Source organism: Aquarana catesbeiana, linkage group LG07 (assembly GCF_042186555.1).
Source record: "Aquarana catesbeiana isolate 2022-GZ linkage group LG07, ASM4218655v1, whole genome shotgun sequence".
Lineage (NCBI taxonomy): Eukaryota > Metazoa > Chordata > Amphibia > Anura > Ranidae > Aquarana > Aquarana catesbeiana.
The window spans coordinates 36078933-36097492 of NC_133330.1; the positions used below are offsets into that span (position 1 = coordinate 36078933).

The following is an 18560-nucleotide window of genomic DNA, read 5'->3' on the forward strand; positions in this document are numbered from 1 at the left end:
GTTTAATAAAATATGTTGCCCTATGGAAGAGCCCTGGGGCCATCATAAAAAAAAAAAAAATACAGAATTATGAGTTTGAAAAAAAAAAAAAAGAATTTTTATTTTTTTTTACAGAATTCTGAGTTTCATTTTTTTTTTTTTTTTTTTTTACAAATTTAAACGTCAGAATTCTGAGTTTGAAAGTCAGAATTCTGAGTTTGAAAGTCAGAATTCTGAGATTAAAAGTCAGAATTCTGACTTTCAAACTCAGAATTTTGTAAAAAAAAAAATTAAACTCGGAATTCTGTAAATAAAAAAAAAAAATGTTCAAACTCATAATTCTGTATTTTCTTTTTTTTATGATGGCCCCAGGGCTCTTCCATAGCCTTCCATAGTTGCCCATTGTTTTTTAATACACCAATGTGATTTTAATAGTGCACTTAGTCTGGCGTCTCTTGTGTTTTCCCTTCTGTTTTCACAGTTGTGGCACGGTGTTCCTTTTCATTCTGTACGGCATTCAGGAGACTGCAGGAAATACCACGTCTACACCCCTCTGTGAAAAGCGTTCCACAGCGGATTATTGATCGTACATGTAATAACGCAAAGGTTATAATTTAAAGATAGAAGTTTGATATCAAAGTTTTTAATGATAGTTGCCTTTTAAGAAATAGATCACAAAAATCACATGGATTGGTTCAACACTTTACAATGACAATTATACATATACTTGGTTCCTTCAAGGCTTATCGTTTTTTCCACTACTGGCACCTTGTCGATCTTCACATTAAAGGCCAGAGAATTTTACATTCAGTATGGCTGTTGGTAAGCAGAATCAGATGCTGGCTTCTAATAGCCCTCAGGAACTTTCATGGTGACATATTCCATCCACAATTTTAGGTACACACAACTTCCAGAGCAATTACAGGGCTCACCTGAAGGATTTTCTACGCCACTTTTACAGCTGACCAAGCCCCAAAAGGGGATGCCATTGGGAGAAGGAGTGGACACAAAAATTGTTGCAGGGAAATTTCACCACGAACTTCCATATTGGAGGCTAGCAGGTGATTCAAAACATCAACTTCCCCTTATAAAAAAATGGAAATTACAGTATTCTGTGAAATAGATTTATAATACAGTCCTTCCAAAGTTGACAGCTGCCACTCCATTCCCAAGGAATAATTGTCCCTCTATAATACTTAGAGAGAAGGTTTATTTTCCAAGAATGAAAATAGATCATTCCTGAGGGCTCAAAGGCCTGTTGACTCTATCTTCTTCTTTATGCTCACCTCTTCATGTAGTCTTTGCTTGCAAAGTTCTACGTGGTTTTGTAGGTCTTTGCTCTCTTTCAAGCGTATTAGCTTTTTCATGAGATATTTGGCAACTGCCTTGATCAGGCATGTTGAAGATAGGCAAGTAGTGTCCTGCAGCTTGATGACCAGTCTGTAGAGGTCCTTAAAAAGACGATACTTGGAGATCTTCTTCAGGTTTTTAGGAATGTCTTTCCTTTCACAAAGGCCTTCAAAGTAGACTATGGAGTACTCCTTCAACTTTCCACTCTCCTGTTCTCCTCCCAGATCTTTACTTAGGCAAGACATAGCAGCCCCAAATAAGTTTGTTGGGTCTTTCCACGCAAAACTGTTCAGCTCGTGGTTGCTCCACTGCTGATACATAGACTTAGTCCGTGTGGTCCACATGATCATCACTTTGCCTTTCCTTTGACTCACTAGCTCTCTCTTTTGATAAAACCAAGGTAACATCCCAATCTCGCTCACTGTGTTCATATCCCACATATCCAAGATGACCTCGCAGCCCAGGATGCTTTGCAGGAAGTCAGCAAAGGCACAGATGAGAGTCTTATACTCTGAGGAATCTGGAGAATACACAAGCAGGATGGTTCTTCTCAAAAGTGGAGCTGTGCAGAGGATAAACAGACATTTGTTAGTTTGATTAAAACTCGCAGGCTGTAGAGAAAAATGTTGCCCCTAACTAAAAGGGCTGCTCAAGTCAAGTAGCTATATACATATTTCAAACACTTGCAGGGACTATTTAAAGTAGACCTAAACTCAAAGAAGATATGTTATGTTACAGGGAACATCTAAAAAAACTTGATTATGCCTAAGCTGTAAAAGGTTTTGTCAAAATGCCTCAGGAAAAATAGAAATGCTCTTCTTAGCCTAGGCTCTCCTGTGTCTTGACCGTCATAGCTGTATATGTAAAGTCTGAGATCATCTAAGGCACTGCTTACTCTTTCTGCTAGTCTTGAAGTCATTAGGGGCCAGGTGTCACTTTTTGTACCCGGCTCATTAAATCATGCTGCTGTTACCAAGATTACCCGATTCATGTGTAGGCGGGGTGCAGCATGTGAGGTGGCAGTAACACACAATCAAGCACAATAGAAAACTTGTATTGAAGTACAGCAACAACAGTTCACCACAACTGGGAGGGATGCCTGCCCAATCGGGTACACTAACAAATTCCAACAATGTGAAGATGACAGGTTTCAGCTGGGTTGACAGCATCTGTTAAGAGAGCGGAATGCGGCCTTGCGGTCTAGTGCTCCAAACGGGAAGATGTCCAAAGGAGTAGCGACCCTACACTTTCCCTCCTCATCAGGAACCTTCCCCTATTGCTAGTATTGTCCCTAACAGTTGGGGTACCTATCCAGATATGTCAAGTACCTAAAGAGGTTGAAGGTCTGTTCTGAATATTTCCCAAAACGTCATCAGGTCACCAGTCATGAAGGGAGGGTGGCAGCCCTGACATGGGGAAGCAAAGCCCTGCTCCTCTACCAGGATGAGCGCCACCACACAGAGACAAAGTGTACAACAAAGCATGGTAGGGAAATGAATAATTGCAGGAAGACCATGGGGAAAACTGGTGACTAGTTCTCTTCACAGGTGAGGCCCCCCTTTAACTGTCAAAGGGTTTATGAAGCCACATTTTTATGCTCTACAAAATCACCATCTTGGATGTAGAGCACATGTGGTCGATATATATAATGACTGAGACTGCAATAAAGGGCTTGTAGCCATACCAGGAATTTTTATATGCTATTGGGTCTGGATACTAGTATCCATTGCAAATTGGGTCCATGTGCCCCCATGCCTGACTTATGTTGTCTAATTAGGGTTCCCCCATGGGACGGATGGACTCACCGTTTGCACCCTCCCCCACCACCGCCCCCCCATGGGACTGTGTATGCATTGGGGGTTTGTTCATTGTCAATTAATCTTTTGATATCCGTATGAGGCGTGAACAATTTTGTGTTGTTGTTTGTACTTGTATGTACTTTTATAAGCCATTTGGCAGGATTTTAGATCATTGTTATAATAAAAAAATTTTTTTAAGAATGTTGATACACATGTCACTATTGGAGGCATAATTAAAGTCCCACAAATCTTTGGGGTTGTTTTTGATGTTTTTATGATCTAATTTCATCTGTCATGCTGTGTGCAGGAGCTAATGGCCACAGATTAAAGTCGTAGAATATTAAAATTGGCCTTGGGCACGCTTACATAAAAGAAACCTCGCCCTATGTGGTATGGCGCAATTGTGGTAATTCTTTCCCTCCGGTCTCTCGTGTGGCCTTATGAACCTACTACCTTCTAAATGGGCAGCCAGGCGGTAGTATACAAGAACAAGCAAAGGAGAACTGCCATAAACAATTAAAGGCGTGCACAAAGCACAAGTTGTTAATAAATTCTTTCAACCTGCCAGTCTGGTTTAAACCTATCCACAAAAAGCAGAAATAAACACTAAATAAACCAGGTAACCTGCGTTCCAAATTCTCCCGGGAGGTCACCCAAGGGTTTATTTTATGTATCGTTTAATTGCTCTACATTCCTTGCATGTCAGGAATGCGACAAGTCATACTGTTGTCTTACCTGTGAAAATCTTCCAGATCCTGCAGAAGGTGAGGAAGCAGAATAACGTCAGAGCGAAGACCACCAGCAACGCCACAAGCGCGATCAGGCCGAGGTGTTTGTGAGAATCTGCCGAGGGGGGGGAAGATAAGATTAAACAAGAGCTCTGAACACCACAACACCAGTATCATTTCAGAAAGTCAGCAGGAGGAATTAAAACAATCACAGGTTCACAGGTCCTTTTTTGGATTGCAAAAGATGAATTCCGATTGGTTGCCATTATTGAAAAACAATTATTGTGCTTTAGTTAAGTGAGTACGCCTATTTACTATAGGCGCTCCATCCACGAGGCTCTCAGGTAATAAGGTAAAAGACAGCATGAGCCAGAACAGAAGATTTGAGTCGCATCTAAATGGGCAGCTAGGGGGCAGTAGAAATAAGTGGTTAAACTATGGTTTTACTGCCCCATGACTGCCCAGCTGCAGATAAACTAGTAGTTCACCCTGCTGCAGTCACAGTGCTGCAAAAATGATACCACAGATCACATTCAGTGGTGTATTTTGGTTTTGGGCTCCCATCCCCACCTCCTATCTAAATTTGCCCCACCCCAGCTGCGGTATACCGTTCTTGACTCAGGGCCTGATGCAGTGGCAGCTGGGGGTATATTTCTGGGGGGGCAAACAGCACACCCATTGACACCCCCCCCCACGGTGGGGTCAACCGCAATCAAACATCCCCCTCCCCCTCCAGTCGGTCGGTTGGACGGTTCCCAGCCCGGCGGCGGCTTCCCCTTGCTTCTCCTCCTTGGCATCACGGCTTTTCCACCCTCCTCCTCCTAGGCCAATTGGAATGCTTCTCTCACCACCCGCTTCCTGATTGGCCAGGAGGAGAATAGGGTTGCCACATCATCCCTGTAATCCAGGACACATATGAATTACACAGGTTCTGAGGCTGATTTAACACAGATAAGGCACCAAATAAGTTTAGTTACCACCTTAATCAGCCACAGAACCTGTGTAATTATTGTGTGTCCTGGATTAAAGGGATGATGTGGCAACCCTAGAGGAGAATCAGTGTGACAATAGGCAGTATTCATTCGCTACTGGGTGGGCTCGGGGAGCAGTGCTCTGCGCCCCGAGCCCACCCTTTTCTGAAGCCTATTAAAGCTTCAGGCTCTAATCACATGCTTAAAAAAAACAAAAAAAAAACAAGAAAACCCAATTGGAATCCATGCGTCCGGCGTCCTGCATGCAGATTAGAGGGCTGGACGCATGGATGGGGGGGCGGCGCCCATGTGTCCCATATGGACGGGCCGTCACTGGTCTGATGGGGAAGCTGCAGCCATTCACAGTGAACAGTTGCAGCTTCCTCATACAGACCCTGAGACATGGTTCGTCCAAGTGTCATATACAGAATTACTGCCCGTGATCTGATGTTCGTGGTGATACCTCAGATGTGTGGGACGATCGTTTGCGTGCGTGCAGGGCCAACACGTGCGCTCGCCTCTGCGCGCGAGCACGGGTGCACTTTGAATTTTTTGTATTATTATTAATTTATTTTATTTTTACACTGTTTTAATTTTTGTTTTTACTTTTATTGCTGTCACAAAGAATTTTAACATCCCTTGTGATAGCAACAGACAGTGACAGGTACTCTTTATGGAGGGATCGGGGGTCTATAAGATCCTCCACTGCACTTAAAAGCATTCAAAACACCAAAATCCGTGTTTTTGAATGCTTTCGATTTTTTTAAATCTGGCCCCAATGGTTTCCAAGTATACTGGAAGTGATGTCACGTCATGTCTTGGCTTTTCTTGGCTGTCCGGCCAGCTGGAGGATGTGCCAGCTGGTCACTTAAGTCTCCCAGTGGGACAGAAGAGCCACGGAAGGCGGCGGGAGGGGGAGTGTCCCCTCTCGCTGCTTGTAATAACAATCAAGCGGCTAGTAAGCTGCTCCAATTGCTATTACAAGAGAGATGACCGCCGGCTCTAAAAACCGATACCGGGGTGTTGCCTGCAGCTGCAGGCATCATTCTGGTACAACCACTAAAAGCACAGGAAGTGGATAAAGAGCCACCCCTGCCCTTCTGCCTTGGGGGAGAACGCCGCCCCCCTGAAAAATGCCGCCCAAGGAAAACGCCTTGTTTGCCTCGCGGTAGATCCACCCGTAATCACATTTGGTATCACCGGCAAAGGTGACCTGCTCAAATGAATGTGGTTGTGCCACAACCAATCGTGTGGTTGCAGTGAGGTGCTTCTGCCACATCCAGATAGCAGCATATCATCTTGTGGCTACCTGCCAAATCCCACAGAAAAACAATAAAACACAGATCATTTTTCAGAAGGAGGTGAACACTGTCACAAGCGTAAACAAGTCGTGGTGCATGGTTTACACGTAAGCCCTGGTTTACACCTAAACTGGTGCTTGGTTTACACCCTCCACTTCAGCGTGATTTTAAAGCCGCAGATCAGTGTTATTTGCACGTCCGATTTCATTACGGCTTGAAACTTAGTTTAACAGAAGTCTATACAAGTCCCAATAAAATCAGAAAAAAGTAGTGCAGGAACCTTTTTCAAAGCCGCTGCAACATGAGTCGTGGCAATTTGAACGGTTTCATTGCTGACAATGGGGTGCACCTTGTTATGCGATTTGGAACTGTCAGATCGCATGACAAATTGCACCGATGAACGAGGGCTCGTGCTTGATCGAGCACGCGTTTTTTCACTTTAAGCACCTTTCCCAGAGTTGCGTGTAGGGAGATCTATTCATTTCAACGGACTGCGCTGCGCATGAGAAATGTGGAAAAGAAAGCTTGTAAAAAAAATATGCCGCACTGAACCACATGGTGCTTTGGCACTATGCAGTTTGGCAAACATGGCACATGTAAAAAAACACATGCGTTTGCAAACGCATTGAGGTTGCCTATAAACATGAATGGCACCCTCATGCCTTTGCTAAAGTGCAGTGCGTTTCTCTGCATGGCGGCAAAGCATGTGATTTTGCACACGTTCTTGCATGTAGAGATGTGAGCCTAGCCTTAGACATTCTTAGAACAAACAATGTGAACTTCTGGAGATGTAATAAATACCTCTATATATTACACTGACACATTCCTTAGCATTGATCAACAGCCTAACTCAAGGTGAAAGTTTTGCTTTTTTTTAGTTTTCCATTGAGCAGGTAAGATTCAGAATTTCGACAAGGTTTTTAAAGCTGTGTCCTCATTGGGGAGATTTTCCATCACTTCCTGTCCCAGTGACACCAGGACAAGAAATTAGCACAGCTGTCACCACGATAAGAAAAAAAAATTATAATATGGTACACAGGAAATCCGCCCCCTCCTCTGTGCCAAACGCTGCGCTCGTGGAGTCAGAGCCTAAACTTGAGCAGCCGCTTAAAATAATTAAATCAGTGCGAAAAATAAATGATACACTATAAACTAGCCCCAACCTAATAGTGAAATCAAATAGCAGCGCTAAAATCAATTAACCTAAAAGTGCGTGCAACAAATTATATATGACTAGTAATTTACACCAGATTTTATCAACACAATGTGACCTGTGTGCAAAATAAATGTTCATAAAATAAATAAGGAATCTCTGTGTAAACAGAGAACAATGTGTTGAAAAGGACCTATGCAAACATAAATATTCTGCAAACATATAAAGTCCAATATTCAGTGAAACGTAGTGGTATTAGTGGTGATCCATAACGTATTATAGTGCAGATCTTCAATAATGCAATCTTCCACCACACCTCTGTGACTTGTGATTCCACTCCCCTTAGGTGAACAAACTCACCAGCTCCTTTTGCCTTACACTCTCGTGCTTGGCTTTAACCGCTAAGCCACCGCCCACCGTCATATGACGGCTGGACGAGGCTTCTGTTGTTCTGGGAGGACGTCATATGACGTCCTCGCCTTCCCGAGCCACTAGGGGGCCCGCTGCGTCACTCGGGACCCGGTGCGCGTGCCCGGCGGCCGCGATGTCCGCCGGGCACCCGCGATTGCCGGGTAACAGAGCAGGAGCGTGGATCTGTGCATGTAAACACAGATCCACGTCCTGTCAGAGAGGAGAGGAGACCGATGGCGTGTCCCTTGTACATAGGGACAGCGATCGGTCACCTCCCCCAGTCAGTCCCCTCCCCCCACAGTTAGAATCACCTCCTTAGGTCATACATTAACCCCTCGAGCGCCCCCTAGTGTTAACCCCTTCCCTGCCAGTCACATTTACACAGTAATCAATGCAATTTTATAGCATTGATCGCTGTATAAATGTGAATGGTCCCAAAAATGTGTCAAAAGTGTCCGATGTGTCCGCCGCAATATCGTAGTCACAATAAAAATTGCAGATCGCCGCCATTACTAGTAAAAAATAAATAAATAATAAAAATGCTATAAATCTATCCCCTATTTTGTAGACGCTATAACTTTTGCGCAAACCAATCAATATACGCTTATCGCAATTTTTTTTTACCAAAAATATGTAGAAGAATACGTATCGGCCTAAACTGAGGAAAAAATTTGTTAAAAAAAAAAATTGGATATTTATTATAGCAAAAAGTAAAAAATATTGTGTTTTTTCAAAATTGTCCCTCTTCTTTTGTTTATAGCGCAATAAATAAAAACCGCAGAGGTGATCAAATACCACCAAAAGAAATCTCTATGTGTGGGGAAAAAAATGATAAAAATTTAATTAAGGTGCAGTGTAACATGACCGCGCAATTGTCATTCAAAGTGCGACAGCGCTGAAAACTGAAAAATGGCTTGGGCAGGAAGGGGGTGTAAGTGCCCTGTATTGAGGTGGTTAAGGCTTATTCCCACACAGAAGGGGGCAGGATGGTGACCTCCAATGATTCCCCATTATATATCCAGAGTATAAAAGCACAGCTCTCTCCACATGAAAAAAAGAAAGCGATCCAATAGTGCAGTAACGCAATCAAAATTTATTAAAACAACACTCTCCTCCACCATTGAACTCACATTTCTCAAGTCAAAATCAAGCAGAAAGGCACAGCAACCGTGGTCATCACCACAAAATACTCCGGTATAATGAACGTATGGTGGTCACGGCGGACCCAGGTAGTACGATCACAGCAACCGTGGTCATGGGGATTCCCATGAGTAAGTCCTCTGTGACGAAACATGTCGGGGCGTGGCTATACGGCAATCGAAAGTGCATGACATAGGACGCTGTGACGAGGAGCGCCATACAGGGAAGTGGGGAAGCGGCTCCAGGAGACTCGAGGGAACGGGTGAGAGTGTCACCAGTGGTCGTACTACCTGGGTCCGCCGTGACCACCATACATTCATTATACCGATTGGAGTGTTTTGTGGTGATGACCACGGTCGCTGTGCCTTTCTGCTTGATTTTGATTTGAGAAATGTGAGTTCAATGGTGGAGGAGAGTGTTGTTTTAATACATTTTTATTGCGTTACTGCACTATTGGATCGCTTTCTTTTTTTCATGTGGAGAGAGCTGTGCTTTTATACTCTGGATATATAATGGGGAATCATTGGAGGTCACCATCCTGCCCCCTTCTGTGTGGGAATAAGCCTTAAAGCCAAGCACGAGTGTAAGGCAAAAGGAGCTGGTGAGTTTGTTCGCCTAAGGGGAGTGGAATCACAAGTCACAGAGGTGTGGTGGAAGATTGCATTATTGAAGATCTGCACTATAATACGTTATGGATCACCACTAATACCACTACGTTTCACTGAATATTGGACTTTATATGTTTGCAGAATATTTATGTTTGCATAGGTCCTTTTCAACACATTGTTCTCTGTTTACCCAGAGATTCCTTATTTATTTTATGAACATTTATTTTGCACACAGGTCACATTGTGTTGATAAAATCTGGTGTAAATTACTAGTCATATATAATTTGTTGCACGCACTTTTAGGTTAATTGATTTTAGCGCTGCTATTAGATTTCACTATTAAGAAAAAAAATTAAGCTGCTCCACTCTACTAAATAAATGAGCTTCTGTTGCTTTTCCCTGGCCCCATCACACAGATATCCCATCACTTCCTGTTCTTGTGACACCCAGTAACTGGGAAGGGAAGTGACGGTAAATCTCCCCAACAGGCACACCGACAGCAATAGAAGAGTGATAAAGGTTCTATCTCTTCTCCCCTGTGTCAAAAATGTAAAAAAAACATTGATTTATAACAAGCTTATAGACTGGTTATGCTCGGTAACCCCCATATAGAAGTTGCGATCACTACAAATAAAGTTTGACCAATTTTGGTGTCTGTTGAATGGCTTATGTGTGGCGTGGCCATTTTATCACTTTTTTTGCCAAGTCAGTATTCTCATTGTTTGCTCTGGCTGTATGTGCCCAACAAGGACAGCAGATCCCTGGAGTAGAGGACTGAGGAACATAAACACCTCCTATTTATGACTATATTTGGAGTAGCCCCACCCATGAGGTTAAACCTCACCCCCTTGGGGTCTAAAAGAGGGATAACTGGTAAAAGAAGTTCTTAATCCAGAACAGAAGCAGTCATACTCACAATCAAATGAACAGATGAGACGTTCATGGGCAAAACGGACATCAGACCGCCACACCTGTTCGGAAAGATAACAAAAGCAACATATTACAATTTTATAATCACTAGAAAACGCTCGACTAACATCTGTTTCCTTCCATAAAGTAATTGGAGTCTATGCATAAAAAATAATTGCCATGCGTATGTCTCAAGCATTCGCTCAGCTGTCATTAATAGTCCCCGATTTTGCCTTTATTCTGCATTTATTTCCATCAACGCCATCAAGTGGCCATAATGTGGTACTCTCCTGAAATACCTCAATCAGGAAAACCCTGCACCATGGTCACTAGATGGAGCTGAGGATCATAGGAACTAAACGTATAAGGCAAAATGCGGGATTATTTGTGACAGCTGAGCGAATGCTTGAAACATTTGCACAGCAACTTTTAGGGCTGGGCTCAGCCCTTCCTTCTCTGAGCTGGCCGCTCAGCTGTCGGCTAATTGCCAGCTCCCATCTCTCCACAGTTACTCAGCTGTTGATGATATCCTGTTCGTTAGTCCTGCCTACTTAAGCCGTCCAGTCCAGAGGGTCTCTGCCTTTGCCTTGGTCAACATCACAAGAAACATCGCCTGCGTTCCTGTTTAAAGACTGGCTTTGCTGATATCCCTTCTGGCTCCAGATCCTGCTTGCTGTTCCGCTACATTGACCCCTGACTTCTGGCTTGGCTGATTATCTGTTCCAGTTACTGAACTCTGGCTATGTTTTGACTACGTTTGTTCTTTTTACTTTTATTATTAAACAAGTGTGATTTAACTGTACTTCTGACTCGGTCTGATTTCATGGTTTCTGCATTTTATAAATAAATTCCATCTGTGTCTTTTTTAACCGGAGACTCCCTTTTAAAGTGATAGTAAAGGTTCCCGTTTAAAAAAACAAAAACACGTCATACTCACCTGTTCTGTGCAGCGGTTTTGCACTGAGCAGCCCGGATCCTCCTCTTCTCGTATCCCTCGCTGGCATTCCTGGCCCCTCCCCCCTGCTGAGTGCCCCCCGGAGCAAGCAGCTTGCACTGGGGGCACCCAGGCAGGCTCGCTCCCCAGCTGTTGCTCTGGGTGACCATGCACACATAGAGCTGTGACTCAGCCTCACCCCCCTCTTTCTCCTCATTGGCTCACTGGCAGTAGTTGACAGCCAGTGAGCTCTCCTCATTGGCTCACTGGCTGTGATGTGCATGAAAGTCTCGGGGACTCTCAATCCTCATTGGCTGAGGCAACAGCGGGAGCTGTTGCTGCCTTAGCTAATGAGGAGTGAGAGTCCCTGCAGAGCCAAGGCTCTCATGCACATCGCTGGATCACGATGGGGCTCAGGTAAGTATTACAGGGGCTGCTGCACACAGAAGGTTTTTTTACCTTCATGCATAGAATGCATGAAGATAAAAAATCTGGAGCCTTTAGAAGCACTTTTAGTCTTCTGGTAAATGGTCAACTTTAGTTGGTTCAGCGCTGCTGCTGCCGCCAGCCTGGCATACAACAAATGATTGGGATCACCAATATGAAAAATAAATTTAATTTTTTTAATTTAATTTTTAAGGTCTTTCAAACAAAATTAGTTGACGCAATGATGGCAAGATTGAATGCTCGGACGATCGGTTGTTCAGAATTTCCGAACGTTCAAAGGAAAGTCTCATGGTATAAGGCCAGCTTTAGCCTGGCTATACTGAACGTTATACAATTTTCTTTAAGATTTACCAAAAACCATATAATATGAGGTCAAACCTAAACTTGTCTCCAATCAAGCTGGCCCATTTCTGAAGGTAAATCTAAAGGAAATTGTATGAAAATTGTACAAGAAAATTGTATAATATAAGGTCAGCTTAGGTCGATCCGGCTCCTTAGCACCTCACAACGCTGCCGCTGCTATCCTTGTGTACAACAGATGACTGGGATCACCAATAAAAAGGCGTAAAGATAAATAATATTGGCAATGTTTGGACAGATAGATACAGTATATATACACTCTACGGAGAATTGTTTTTATATTTGTTCTTTATCTGCAAAGATTAGACAAATAAAATGTAGATAGAGACAGTTCCTACCTTGATACAACGACCGCGGCCAGGCCAAGGAAGGGAGAGCTGCATCGTTTTGGATTGCATCTGAAAGATAAAATAAATCATCTCAATATGAAAAATATATTTTTAAGGCGACCTAGGCACAGTAAAGCATAGATAAAAATCAAACAATTCAGAATTAAAAACAGGAACCAGTTAGGCGACACTCCCAAAAACGTCAGATACCGAAGATCAATGAAGAGCGAAGATTGGCGATGCGACTGAAGCCCCCCCCCTTCTCTCTCCTGCCTCTGAATGAGTACACTAAAGAAAATCAGGGTTCTCAGAGCACCCCTTACATCAGAGTTCCCCTTTTCACCAGAAGCCACAGTGTTCCCCCTTACATCTGAGTCCTCTCCGTACATCAGAGTTCTCAGTGTTTCCCCTTAAATCAGGGTTTCCAGAGCATCCCTTATGTTAGCGTCCCCAGAGTTCTCCCTTACATCAGAGTCTGCAGAGTCCCCCCTTATGCCCCGTACACACGGTCGGATTTTCCGATGGAAAATGTCCGATCGGAGCGTGTTCTCGGAAATTCCGACCGTGTGTAGGCTCCATCGGACATTTTCCATCGGATTTTCCGACACACAAAGTTGGAGAGCAGGATATAAAATTTTCCGACAACAAAATCCGTTGTCGGAAATTCCGATCGTGTGTACACAAATCCGACGGACAAAGTGCCACACATGCTCAGAATAAATAAAGAGATGAAAGCTATTGGCCACTGCCCCGTTTATAGTCCCGACGTACGTGTTTTACGTCACCGCGTTCAGAACGATCGGATTTTCCGACAACTTTGTGTGACCATGTGTATGCAAGACAAGTTTGAGCCAACATCCGTCGGAAAAAATCCTAGGATTTTGTTGTCGGAATGTCCGAACAAAGTCCGACCGTGTGTACAGGGAATTATAGTGTAAAATAACTCTGCAAGTGCAGTCAGATGTAAAAGGGGGACTCTGTGGACTCTGATGTAAAGGGGGACTCTTGTGATTAACTTCATATGATTAGAAATATTACTTAAAAAAAAAAAATTGCTGTGCGCCGCTAAAGTGTTGAGGTTTGACTTGAAGAAAAGGTGGCAACCCTACTTTACCCTCACTTAGAACTTCTGCCTGGCAGCACTGGGGTCCTTGGTTCAAACCTCAACCAGGACACTACCTACATGGAGGTTGCATGTTCCCCCCGTGCTTCCTTGGATTCCCCCAAACTCCATAGAGATGCTGGGTCCTTGTATGTGTGTGTAACTGTGGCCTAAAAAAGGAGCAGTTACGCTACGAAATATGTAGCATCGCTCCCCACGCTGTACCCCCCCCCCCAGATGTGATGTCACTTCTAAGTCCTGCACAATCCATGCACCAAAGGGTGGCTCCAGGATTTCCGGTTGTGGCCCTGGTGCCTGACACAGCTCCTTACAACGGCATCTGCCTCCTGAAGACACACAGAGGAGCAACAGTAACCCGCACTGGGTGGATTACATGCTCTTATCCTTATGCATCTTCTGAGTTGCCACTTGTGATTTTTAATAAAGTCTTTTCCTATACACTGCACTTAGTTGGCGCCCTCTGATGTTTCCTTTGTGTGTGTGTGTGTGTGTGTGTGTGTACCTCTGCCTTTCTGCACATGCGTTAAAAAAATCTCCATTCAATTCTGCTGAAAAGCCATCCCATGTTGGTCTTTCTAGAGGAGCTATTGAAGATTCTTCTGCACATGCACAGAAAAATACTTTTGGGGAAGAGTTTGCGTGGAGCCAAGCAGGCGCAAAGAGGTCTAAGGCAGGTTAAAAAAATTGAACTCTTCCCCACTCTACAACAGCACAGTGGCGAAGTGGTTAGCACTTTGCTGGGTTTCCTCCCACACTCCAATGACACGATGATACTGTAGGTTACTTGATCCCTAGTATGCGTATGTATGACTGAGCTAGGGACCTTAGCTTGGAAGCTCCTTGAGGGCAGCGACTGCTGTGAACGTCTAATAAATATGTAAAAGCACTGCATAAATTGACAGCACTATATAAGTACCTATAATTAATAAATAAATAAATGAATAATTGACTGGAGTTAGTATTTAGGCAGAGTAGGGGATGAGTTTGGACTTCTGTCAGGTTTTTATTATTGCCTGTTTTGGAGACTTAACCCACTGACTATCTTTTATGTTAGTAACAAATGGGGACTTGGACAGCATTAAAAACCTGAGAGGTGCGCTAATGCTTCCCCAAAATATGATTCATTTGGATGTACTTCTTAACAGCTTAGGGGTCTGCGTAAAAAAAAAAAAAAATATTTCAGCATTTGCACAGGCACAAGGAATTATCACCATGTTGTTTTATTAGGATTATCTTCTATGATCTCTCACTCCATCTAGAGGCCATATTGCATTTTTTTTTTTTTTTTTTTTAGGTCTTTCAGAAAAAGGCTACATTATGGCCACTAGATGGAGCTAATGTTCATAGAAGATAATCATACTGTATTACAACAATACAGAAACCTTTCATTGTGCTGAAGCTGAAAACATCTCCATGGTGAGGGTTTTTTTTTTTATATACATAGGCCCCCCTCAGTGCGTTTCCAAATAAACTGAAGATTGCTGCTAAAGTTAAAGTTAAACCTACGTGTTTTTTCACCTTAATGCATCCTTTGCATTAAGGTGAAAAAACGCCCGTCAGTAACTGGCCCCCCCAGCCCCCCGTTTTACTTACCTGAGCCCTGGAACTTGACCCACGGGGACGCGCTGTCTCTCTGCTCTTGATTGGATAGATTGATAGCAATGCAGCCATTGGCTCCTGCTGCTGTCAATCAAATCCAATGACGCGGGCGCCAGGGGGCGGGGCCGAGTCCTGCATTCGGCCTCTATGGACGCTGAATGCTGGACTCAGGAGCGCGCCCGCAAGGTAACCCCCCCCCCCCCGGGAGATCGCTTCTCACAGGGGGTTATCTAATGCGGGGAGGAGCTGCTGGGGGACCCCAGAAGAGGATGTTCGGGGCCACTCTGTGCAAAACAAGCTGTAGAGTGGAGGTAAGTATAACATGTTTGGGGTTTTTTTTGTTTTTTTTAAACAAACCCTTACGATCACTTTGCGTAAATCTTTTTGCTCACCGCTGAAAAATTATATACTGCGGACTGGATGTGGCAGGTGCCCGTACTCTGGTTTTGGTAGCAGATCGCCCCATTGAAACTGGCCGGAACCTCAGAGGAGATTTTCAGAAGCACATCAAAGAGTTTGAATTTAACTTCCACTTTCCAGACCCGATCTGCAAATATAGAGGACAGAACATCATTTTTGTTTTAACTATAATCCAATATTTCCTCATTTTATAAACAAATTTTTAAAACTTTCCAACCCGTTGAGTACAAACAGGTCATTATTCCATCGTGAATGTCTGGCAGGGAGGCAGCAGACAGATGCTGGCAATCAGAAAAGTAAAGCCTGTTTTATTTATTTATTTAAAAATTTATTTAATTAAAAATTGAATTAATTTAATAACAAGTGCAGGCAGCTAACAGGAGAGGGGGGAAGGATTTAATCAGATCACACGCGGGGCCGCAGAAGTACCAATTACAGGGTAAACTGTGACCGATTGATTTATGCCACTTTGTCAGAGATTAAAGATGTTGTAAAGGATATTATTATTTTTTTTTAATTAAATGTAATTATACCTACTTGCTCTGTGCAGTGGTTTTGCACAGAGTAGCCTGGAACCCCCTCTTCTGGGGTTCCCTACCAGCCCAGCGCTCTTGGCTCCTCCTCCTTCTCTGTGTGCCACCCTAGGAAACTGCTTCCTAGGGTGGCACACCTGCAGGGTTACGCCATTGACACACACAGCATGGCTTGGCTCCACCCCTTCCTCCTCACAGGATTTGATTGACAGCAGCAGGAGCCAATGGCATATGTTGCTGTCTTTGAGCCTGTGAGGAGAGAGAGAGAGAGAGAGAGAGAGAGGCCAGCAGACGGGCACAGTGCCAGAGCGAAATAGGACTCAAAGCGGTATTAATCCCAAAAGCAAACATTATATTGCAGTTTACCAATTCTTAGATGTGATAGTTGCAACAGTTTCCTTTTTAGGCTTTTTAATTTTGCTATTTTCATCTGGTAATCCAGCCAGCCAGTCTGTTGTTTTTCACAGCACAAACCACCTAACACTGACAGGGGTGCTTAATCGTATTTTATTTATTCAAGCAAAACCTTTATCCCAAAAGAAAAAATTAACAAAAGGTTTACTGTAACTGCTTATAAAAAGTGCTGGAATTGGCTTCAGTTTGTTAATGGTTCTAAATTTTATAATACATAAAACCAGATTGACAATGCTGTTGTCTGCTGTGCCTCCTGTGATCATTCCTCCAGAGTTGTGTCTCACTAATACAGGAGGTGTATTACTGGTCTGATCACCAGGTGAAAACAGAGGGGAAAAAAAGCCAAAGAATAAAATAAAAAAAAAAAACAAATGCAGCCACCACATCTGATGATTGGTAAGACATGATTTGGTAAGACAATGATATTATAGACATGTGCAATTTGTTTCGTTCCAAATTAGTTTTTTTAACGAATTTCGACAAATGAATTCATTCAAAAATATCCAAATTAACGAAAACCCCTTTAACAAATTTTTACAAATATTCGTAAATTCGAATATTCCTAAATTCGAAAATCCGGAAATTCAAAATTCGAAAATCCGAAAATTTCGGAAATCCAAAAATTTGAAAATCCAAAATAAGAATGAAAATTCAAAAGAACAAAAACCCGAAAACTTAAAAATCTGAAATAATAACTTAACTATTACTAACTATTAAATTAGAGGTATTGGAATTTCCTTTCAAATTTGGCTGTTAGTGAACGTAACGAATACGAATTGATCCAAAGCTACGAATTATACGAAATAACAATGCCGTATGCAAATGAATGGAACGTAGCGAATTAATAATAATAAATAACAATAATAATAATAAAAACGTTTTATTATTAATAATGATAATTCATTGCGTTCCATTTGTTTAAATGCGGCATTCATTATTTCGGCTAATTCGTAACTTCAGATTAATTTGTAATCGTTACGTTCACTAACAGCCAAATTTGAAAGGAAATTCCAATACTTATAATTTCATAGTTAGTTATTATTAGTTAGTTACCGGTAGTTAGTTATTATTTCGAATTTTCGGATTTTCGTTTTTATTTTCAGATTTTCGAATTTCTGAACTTTGCGATTTTTGGATTTTCGAATTTTCGAATTTTTTAATTTATGAATTTCAATCATAACGAATGACGGAAAAAAAACCCTTAAAATAAACAATGAAACGAAAACAAGCACATTTTTCACCAGTGCACATGTCTAATATATTACATTTTTGGTTTTGGGTTTAATACCACTTCAAAAAAGGAAGAGGTGTGGGAGCGATAGAACTAGTGGGACATTTTTTACCCTTCAATTCAGGGAATGAATTAGGGTAAAAAAGAAATGTCTAGCCTTTAGAACTACTTTAACTACAAATGTTCTTGGTCAAATTTGTGACTTTGAAAATATATGGTACAAAATTAGTTCCAACCCCTATCTCCTGCCATCTGTATATGTGGTTGTATAAAAAAAAAAATCAGTTGAAACTGCATGTAAATTCATTCTGTGGAAATGCAGCAAAATGAAATGTTCTCAGACTATATTCTCTGCAGATCATTTTTTCATTTTTTTTTTTTTTAAAGCAGCATAAATAGAGAAAATACCACAGTATGGCCACTAGATGAAGCTGAAGAGCATTCTTATTTTCCATGATACTCAACACCACCTAGTGGCCATATTGTAGTATTTTCCCCACTCACATTTTTTTTTTCAATTAATAACATTTGATCTGCAGAGAATATAATCTACGGACATTCGATTTTGCCCCATTCTCAAAAAACAAATTTATGCAGCTTCAATGGACAAACAGCTATGCACACTTTTAATAAATAGACTCCTTAGTATAAATAGGTAGCAAAAGTAGGCATAAGCCTTCATGCCTACTGTAATACAGCAAAGTAGTAAGGAAATGTTTGAAAATATTTTTTATTTTTTTCCAACCCTTTGTGCCACCTACCAAAGCTAATCTAGCCCAATCTCCCATCACCCAACTCTCCATACGTATTTAGTCTTGGTA

General features: G+C 42.3%; 1 protein-coding gene across 1 annotated transcript in view; it reads right to left on the reverse strand.

Moving 5' to 3' along the window:
• Positions 1 to 602: 602 nt before the first annotated feature.
• Positions 603 to 18560, reverse strand: part of IL17RE (interleukin 17 receptor E) — a 129883-nt gene continuing 111925 nt past the window's right edge. Inside the window, 6 exon segments of the mRNA XM_073591968.1 lie at positions 603 to 1243; positions 1245 to 1891; positions 3864 to 3971; positions 10357 to 10411; positions 12429 to 12488; positions 15534 to 15688. Coding sequence (XP_073448069.1) covers positions 1082 to 1243; positions 1245 to 1891; positions 3864 to 3971; positions 10357 to 10411; positions 12429 to 12488; positions 15534 to 15688 — 1187 coding nt within the window. The 3' untranslated portion in view covers positions 603 to 1081.